This window comes from Schistosoma haematobium, chromosome 6 (assembly GCF_000699445.3).
Source record: "Schistosoma haematobium chromosome 6, whole genome shotgun sequence".
NCBI lineage: Eukaryota > Metazoa > Platyhelminthes > Trematoda > Strigeidida > Schistosomatidae > Schistosoma > Schistosoma haematobium.
Window position 1 is genome coordinate 2,531,988 of NC_067201.1, and position 9,763 is coordinate 2,541,750.

At 34.3% G+C, this 9,763-nt stretch overlaps 1 protein-coding gene across 1 annotated transcript; it reads left to right on the forward strand.

Annotated features, from left to right (window-relative positions):
• The first annotated feature begins 7,620 nt into the window (after positions 1–7,620).
• MS3_00000558 (uncharacterized protein) lies at positions 7,621–9,179 on the forward strand. Its single transcript, XM_051208277.1, has one exon. The coding sequence runs from the start codon at positions 8,614–8,616 to the stop codon at positions 8,959–8,961; it is 348 nt and encodes a 115-aa protein (XP_051065256.1). The 5' UTR covers positions 7,621–8,613; the 3' UTR covers positions 8,962–9,179.
• Positions 9,180–9,763: the final 584 nt, after the last annotated feature.

Here is a 9,763-nt window from a genome sequence, read left to right on the forward strand (position 1 = left end):
TGCAAGTTGATGAGTATCTCTATGTGCATAAAGTTACTTTAATTTGGATCGCACAACTTTGTTTGTGTATATGAAATGAGATGGAACAGGGTTGGGATGTGATGATGAGTCCATATTTTAGAAATTAAACAATTTTATCAAGTTAATCAACTTAATATTTGTATATATATATATAAACTTGTTTAATTCCTTATAGAATTGATTTATTATTTCCATTATTTACTGTTATTGTGGCGTATACTACTGATATGTTAACAAATATAAGTAGTATATATCATCAATCGAAAGTTAAATGCTTGGAGGCAGAAGATAAAGAAGATCGAAGGAAAGAGGACGAGAACGAGAACAGAGAATGATTGGTATGGAAACGAAAGAACAATGAAGTCTTAAACAATTGTGACTGACATTTTGTAAATGAGGAATTTACTGTATGATTACCAGATTTTACTTAGACGTTGTGTAATTTTATGTTCAATTACATTCGTTCCCTACATTACTACTGTTATAATCTTGATTTCTTTTTTAAAGTGCCCAATTAAGTATATGAGTTTAATAACTGAAGTAGTTGCATCATCTTTCTAGCTTCTGAAAATAGTTTCAATCGAATGATCAGCAGCTAACACATAGAATACATGATTATTGTTTCATGATTAATGAATTGAGAAGAGTTTATACTTATTCTCAAGGGTGGCCAAATCAAATCGTGGCATCAGTGCTTGAAGTCATTGACTTCTAGTCTGAGCCATGTTGGTAGACGCAGACTACTTGGTTGAGGTCCGCGTGACTATCGTAACCGATGGTTGGAGACTCTGAGTGACATGGCTCAGAATCGATCACAATGGCGTCGGTGTATACACTCTCTGTCTTCCCTTAAACTAAGAGATTAAAATTACTTTATATCTTTCTTTCTACCAACTAATTCTTTCTTCCTGTACTACATCCTTATATGCAATCTTTCTTTTATGTATTACCACAACTGAATTAACTACTCCTATGAATCCAGTGTCCATCTTGTTGTGCTAATGAGGTATGGCAACTTGGACCAATGTATATATGTACCTGGTCGTACGTTGTAGCTGACTGACTGAGTTTATACTTATTCAATCCTAAGATTATTAAGTCGTACATCAACCTGTTATTCTAATCACTGCAGTAGCTAATTAATAGAATAGATCATTCAGATGGTCGGCCTAAACTACGTAGAAAGGAAATAATCATTTAGCTAGGGAACAATATGGTTTCAGGAGAGACCGTTTTGTGTTTGACAAATTGTCTCATTTGAACAAAAGGTTGAACTACATTGAAAGATAATAATTTTTAAGGTAGATGTAGTTTTCATAGATTTAAGTAAAGCCGTTAATAAACTCTCTCATCTGAGTGTTTAATTAAAACTGGAAAATTTTGCGGAATTACAAACTGGATAAGTGACTTTCTCAGTGATAAGAGGCAACGTTTACGTATGAACAGGACTTTATCAATATGGGAATCTTTGAAAAGTAGAGTTTCCCAAGGTTAAATCTTTGCCCTTCTTCTTTTCCTACTTTATTGTCGATGACTTACTAACTACGGGTAGTATCAACATTTGGAGACCAGTACACAGTATGTCAGATAAGATAATATGACTGGATATTTTGAATTCGCTAGCTGAATGGATATTTAGATGGCCATCACAAGTCAATTCTACCAAGAGTGTAGTGATACAGATAAATAACTGTGACGATTCACATCATTTCAAAAAAGTGAAACTGTGTTACCTAAAGTAAAAATGGACTATAAAGATCCAAGGGTCAAAATAAGTAACAACCTTAGAACTATGATTAACTGTTACGCTGAGGCTGACAAATGCTTCAGAGTAGTATGGGCCATTTGTAAATCATTAAATTATTTAGACGAATAAATGTTTAAGGTATTTTACCTGAATTTCGTAAAACCACATTTGGAGGAATATGATATTCAAGCATCGAGTCATCGTTTCATATATGAAGCGGATATACTAGAACAACTTCAACTAAAAAAGACCAAAACGATAAAAAATCTCTCTGGCTTGTCTTATTATTTCCGTTATTTTACCCCAGTTCATACAGTGATTAAGACTATCCTACTGTATACTGTGGGGGGGGAGACTTATACTTCCGCTTAGTGATCCCTGGATAGTAGATGGTCTTTTTTCCCATGAACTAACGCAAGCGACACAACGGGGACTAGAGTGACTAATCACTTTTCAGTCAGGTGGAGATAGGGCTAATCACCCACTCTGTCTTAATCTTGATTACATAAGAGGGGCCGACTTCAATGGGGAGTGTGATTGTGACATTGGAGAAAACTTACTTTTAATGCCTGAATAGACTAGTCTAACAGGAGCGAGCCAAAGCATAGGCCATAAACTGTGCCATAACCAATGCGCAGGCGTCAACACCAAACCAGCTTGTAGTCAGAACATCAAGTGAGCTCATCGTCTATTACGAACTATTTACAATTTAAAAACATATGGAACTTAACACAACTGTCAACCAATATAAAAGTCACAATCTTCAATACAAATGTCAAGACAATTAGTTCTACTGTATGATGGTGAAGCGTGGAGAACTACTACAACCATCATCAAATCGGTACAAGTATTTATAAACAGTTGTCTACGCAAGATACTCAATGTCCTTAATTGGATACCACCAGCAACAGCCTGTTGTGAGATAGAACAAACCAGCTTCCATCTAAAGAGGAAATTTAGGAAAAGGCGGTGAAAGTAGATAGAACATGCATTACGGAAATCGTCAAGCTGCATCACAAGTCAATCACTAACTTGGAATCCTGAAGGGAATCGAAAAAAAAGAGGAACGTCAAAGAACATATTACATCAGGAATCAGAAGCAGATATGAAAAGGATGAATAACAACTGGAGTGAACTGGAAAGCATTGCCCGTGACAGGGTTGAATAGAGAATGCTGGTGTTAAATTGAATGAGACTGAGAACAATTAAATGTTATTTTAAACTTCTCTTAACATTCTTGATCTTATCATCTTAATCATTATTGTTTTTCCCTTGTAATCGATTGTCACTATTAACAAACCGCATAGATACTAAATAAATTGAATTAAAAGATAATAAGGATTTAAGAAAAGGTCTTCAATGAATTGTTAACTAGTCGCGTGTTGTATGTATATATAAAAGATAATCACCTTGATCATAAATACGGGGTGACCTTTATGATGAAATAGGGTGAAAAATTGAAAGTCGACATCCCCCCCAACACATATATATATATATATATATATATATATTCGTTCATAATATTCGGAAGAGAGAAAATAATTCTATGCAACATGTAAATTTCGATTTAATATCATAAGGGGTTTTTGTGGATATTATAGTCATTTTAATAGTTGAGATCATAAGTCTATTGAATCTAGACCGTCATGGAAAACCTGGAAGGACTGGACGGCCGTTTCGTCCTATTGTGGGACTCCTCAGCAGTGCGCATCCACGATCCCGCCCCGCGGGATTCGAGCCCAGGACCTGTCAACTTCGCACCTGAACACTTAACCTGTAGATCATTGAACCGGCATTCAATGGTGTTAATGTCTAACTTCAACTAATCCACTAAATTGAACGACAAATCCACCATTGTCTTCAGTGAGTTACTGCCTCATAACAGACCTAGTTGAACTCCATTGATGACTGCTTCTCACTAGAATTCCAGGAAATACCTCTTGAAGCCAGTCACTAGTGAACATGTGTTGATTAATATCAGAAGGGGTTATTATTATGATTATTCTCTTCCAATTACCATATTAACTATTATTTTAATTTACAATTTTGTTTATTATATAATTTCAATATCATAGCAACTATAATAAATGAAATAAAGGACATATGTTCCATAGATTCTGAATTCTCATAGAATTTAAAAAAAGAGAAAAAAGGAGAAAAAAAATAGTTCACTACTTATATTTTCATAAACCAAATCGAAACTTTGTTATTTACATGTTGCCTGAACTGTTTTCCTCTCTTTCGAATATTATGAATGAAGGAGTGGATGAATATAATGTCTGTGTGTATGTGGGGGTGTGTGTCCATTATTTTTTCTCCCTATTTAATTATAAAGGTCACCCCATATTTATGATCAAGGTGATTATCGTTTAGACATGTAACACGCGACTAGTTTACAATCCATTGAAGAACTTTATTTTTCTTCAATTCAAAAGGTATTTCTTGGAGTTCTAGTGAGAAGCAATTATCAATGGAATTCAACTGGGTCTGTTATGAGGTAGTAACTCACTGAAGACAATGGTGGATTTGTCGTTCAATTTAGTGGATTAGTTGAAGTTAGACAATAACACCATTGAATGCCGGTTCAATGATCATTTCAAGCTTGTTCCAGTTGTTATTCATCTTTTTCATATCTGCTTCCAATTTCCAACGTAATGTGTTCTTTGACCTACCTCTTTTCCGCTTCCCTTCAGGATTTCTAGTTAGGGTTTGCCTCATGATGGCCATTTGATGATTTCCGAAATATATGTCCAATCCATTTCCATCGTCTTTTCCTAATATTCTATTTAAATGGAAGCTGGTTTGTAGCTCTGTAGCACTTCTAGAGTTACTGCCGGTCCCAATCCAGGGTAATGGAAGAGTGTTGGGCAAAGGGTCGGCAAATCCATCCCGTAGAACAAAAATCTTGCTAAAATAACACCAACCAGATTAAACAATTAAATCATTTAAACTCGAATAATGTAGTGAATAGTCAATCTATAAAAACTTGAAATTCGGCTTGTTTATAAATTCTATCATCACTACTGTAGCTTTCTTCACATTATATATCAGATCATTATTGTATTCAAAAGGAATTAGAATTTGAGGAGCAACTCTATGATGAATTGGGAACAATGTTTGGTTAATAAGTAACAGACTGTGTCTACCCTACTAGATATTTAGTGAATCAATGGACTTCAATAGAATGTATATCTGCATAGTGATACCGTTGTAGATCAAGAATAGATTGATCTGAACAAACTAATTATTCAATCAATAATCAATTCCTTATTGAGATATGTAAGTCAGTCAGCTACAACGTGTAGGACCAGGCATATATATGCATCAGTCCAAGTTGCCATACCTCATTCACACAACAAAATGAACACTGGATTCATAAAAGTAGTTAATTCAGTGGTGCTAATATATAAAATGAACGATTGAATATAAGGATATAGTACAGGAAGGAATAATTAGTTCGTAGGAAGATGTATATTATCATTATCAATATTACACCAATCTCTATGAACATTATCTACGGAAGGAGAATTATTCCCATCGTTCCAACACACTTTACAATGTCGTTTCAATTAACGTCTCTAACTGTGAAGTTAGGTGACATAGGATTGAATAAACTAGAGAACATCAGTTCCGTCAAGATTACAGGTACACCTAACTGACAATTACTAAATAGCACGAAACATCCAACCACCATCTCATATCAACATGATGCATACGATGACCACAGCCACATAGACTAGTGGCCACATTCCAACTTCATCGATAGAATTCGATGTGAACTAAGGAGTATTTAACGCATTTGATATTGATCATTACCAACCGATCAACCAATTGTAAACAAAACATTTCTGTTTGTCAGTTATTGAAACCTAACCATCAACCACCGATGAAAGTAATCAACATCATATTCATCGATAAGAATTGTACCAAAGTAAATGTGGAAGAGGAGGAGGAGGCATCTCAGTATTCCACATTGGTGTTATGATTATTATAACTTCTGCTCATCTGATGTAGATAATGTGCATTATCCGTCTATCAATCCATCAAATGAATTATGTCATTGGTCCTGACTTAACCAAATACCCATCTATCCATCCATCACAGTTTATCTCAATCGATGTATAACTGATTGTAGATAAATGTTTTGTCGATTGTGTTTCCTTGTTGATTTATTTCTTCAAATGAATGTACACAGTTCTCTTTACTGTTTTTAACTAACAGGAAATGTTTAGTTAACTAAGAGTTAGTCTATTCGAATCCACATCGACACACGCACATACAAACACATTTGTAGTAGATAGATATAACTGGAAAACAATGAATAGATTTCGTGTAAACCACCTGTCAGTCTATTCTACATAACTGTCGTCATTTACTCCATCTCCTTGTTGATAGTTCGTCTACTCTTATAATTCGACCATTCAATTAGTTGTTATTATCGATGTGGTGGTGGTTGTTATTCGGTATAGTATCCTTTTTTTATTTTACAGACTGGAAACAGGAAAGCGGAATTCAAATTAGTGAAACAGTCTCAATTACTCTCCTACTCACTTTCCCTCACTCACTCTCACTCTCTCTATGTGTGTGTTTTCACCTTCCGTGAAAATGTATTCTATCCTAGTCGATCACATAGTGTATACACCAAATAACAAGTGTCCTGTTATGTCTCAATTGAATGTTGTTATCATAACATGAGACTGTATATTGGTCTCTTTGTGTATGGTATCCGTCGTATCTGTTGTTTATTTCATTCATTCATTCAGTGTTTTAATTGTTGCATTCAAACAAATCGTTTTGAGAATTCAATGAGGTAACAATCTCAGTAAGTGAGTGAGTGAGTGAGCGAGTGAACAATATGTGGATAATGGGGAATAATCTAATTGGATGATGAAGCAAAGGGAGAGAAGACATGAATAAGATAAGAATTTCTATCAAACGAACAAAAACAACCAAATTAATTTCCGGAGTTCATTTCTACTTAGAATAACTTGTAAATGTGTTTGTTTACATTCAGTGTGTGTGGGTGTGTGTGGGTGTGTGTGGGTGTGCCTGTTTGTGTGCGTGTGTTGATCATAGAATGGATACCAAATTAAAAGAAGTAATTTGTCAATAACTGAATTACATTCCACTTGTATTGAAACTTTTCATCAAAGATGAAACAGGTTTCGATTTTGTACTCTCCATCTGATCAGCTGATCATTCTGACTATGAATCAGAAGTGAAATCTTCGATCAAAGTAATTCAGATCGGTTCAAGTTCTAATAGAATAAGGATCACCTTCTTCACTATTGGAGTGTTTTGATATTGATACGACTTGGCAACAATTTGATGTTAGTTAGTTGGTTGAAATTGACAGGTAGCCCTGTATCATACAGATTTTATTCTCGGTGTCAACTTAATGTTTCTACAATCATGAGATCAGAGAAGTGACTGATGAACTGTTCAATCAGTGACTGATTCACTCTATAATCAATGCATTCTAAACAACACATTGACTATGAGCGTGTTCGTGAGACGACCTTAAGAGATCATCATTCTCAATATTCATTCTACAGAGTTGAAGATCACATCCCTCAGCATTCCTAAATTTCACATATAAAAGTCTTTGATACATACATAGGGAGACAGAATGGTCACCATTACACATCCATAATCTCATTCTAATTACACTACACTACCTTAATGAAAAACAGACATGTGCACCAAAACATAAAGTGAATACCACCCACTAATCACAACCAAAATGGTCATCTGTCATTTTAGCCTAAACTCATTCCTGCTGTGTTCCATTCCTTAAAACAAACAAACAAACGAACAATCAACCAATTAATTCATTAATGAATAACTGAGCTTTTCATGTTTGTTATTGCCTAATATGATGATTATCCACTGATCTGTTACATTCATCATTCAATAAGAGATGAATTACAATTACCCTCTAATTATTATAACTTAATAACCTGGAACACAATGGAAAATACTCAACTCATTTGTCTATGTGTTTATTGACAAAGAAACCAGAAATTGTGTTAGATGACCAACTTGATTGAAATTGACCAATCGTCATTCACTGATCCCTCTGTGAATGTGATGAATTGAAATTCGTTTCCGGATAAGCAACATCGGAATTGGAGAATAGTGAAGAACAAGCATAGAGTTGAATAAGAGGGAATATGAAAAGCCACTGAAGTAAGAAAGATGGAATAAGACAACAACAAAAAATCAGAGTGTACACTAGTCCTACTCGTACTCTCACTTTAACTCGAACACACACCAACAATCATTTTGTTTAGTCTTCAAATAGACAGATGTCTTAGTTGATATTCTCTACACAGCATGATGTCGAAAGAGAAAGAATTATGTCGAATTCTATTTACCAATATCAAAAGTTGAACAAGTAGACAAGACACACTTGTTCAACTCGTTCCCAATATACAACAAACAAGAGAACAATGACAGATCAATGTAGATAGATCTATATGAATTAGAATAGTTATGATGATCATGATCATGGTGAATGAATCATGATCCATTCAACGTTAATTTACTAATCAAATCAGACATTAATTCAGTAATTCACATATAACAGTAATGTGTATTGACTTCTATTGTGCCATCTATGTTCAACAGTTAACTGATATCTATCCGCACAAAACACACTAAAGTAAATTAGACAAATGAGAAGTTCAGTTACATTTGATTATCATCATGAACTGAATAGTTCATATGTAATCAGTAGCTGTTGAATTCGAACAATCTTGAATAGTAACAATGTTTTATTCACTATAATACATCAGATCAAATTTGAGACATACTATAGAGTAGGTAAGAAGTTTCCAAATGGAATGATAGTGTTCCAAGGTGTAAAATGGGTTCATCATCACATTTCAAACGACCTGTTGATTAAAACTGAACCATCCACATTCAAAGTCAGAACTGATTTCCTGACGAATATACTGAAGGATAGAATTATCGAAATCATACCACCACTAAGGTTATATGGGAAGTCACAACTATTCCAATCAATAGATAATATGTTAACACACAAAGCCTATAGATTGGGAATACTCACACAACACAAAATGGACTCAAACTCTGCTCCTGGTCCTTCATCACAACATCCATTAAAGCTCAAAGGAGAAACAAACACAATGGTCAACCTCACAAATACAAATCCAATTAACTATAAATAAATAAAAGAAATAATTCATCATGGATTCACACCACATCACACATCAACACACAATTCACAGTCTGTCATACTCGACTGAATAATCAAAAGTCATAATAATCAAAATCAAATTCAACCACTCAACATCAAGTGGACTGACTCTGTATTTCACAAGTTGGATATTGATATCACACAAAATGGAACCACTTCTTGATAATGTGGAAATTCTATTGATTAAATTGATCCAATTATGATGATGATGATGATGATGATGATGATGAGTATGTTACTTGACTTGATGGTTGATCTCACTGTGTCAGGATGCAGAAGAGGAAATAGGTGTGTTTATGCGTGTTTGTGTGTGCATGTGTGTGTATGTGTGATCACTGGACGTACTCAATGGTCAACTGCATTCACACTTCCATTCTCTTCAGATTAGTTTGTTGATTAGCTATTTATTTAATCAATATCATCAAATGGTATGGTATCGTTCTTTTATGGTCTTATGTGTATTATCACATCCCTCACCTCAGTAAGCAGATAAATAAATAAACAAACAAACAAACAAATTCATAAACAGTCAAATCATTCAGTCAGTAAAATGGACTTCACATTAATGACAATAATCAATTTAGACGATTATAATTAGAAGGAGTGTTCTGAGTCGATTGAAGTATAACAAGAGTAATCATCGACAATTCACATACTTCTTAGGTAGATTTATCATACTGAGTTGATAATTATTGGTAAGTGAATAATGAACAAGAAACAACAACATCATCAAACAAATAAACAAGCAAACAGACTATAGATCATTGACTAGA

Bases quoted from the DNA above. Each gene is read 5' to 3' on its own strand.
- MS3_00000558 (XM_051208277.1), top strand. From the start codon at position 8,614: ATGATAGTGTTCCAAGGTGTAAAATGGGTTCATCATCACATTTCAAAC.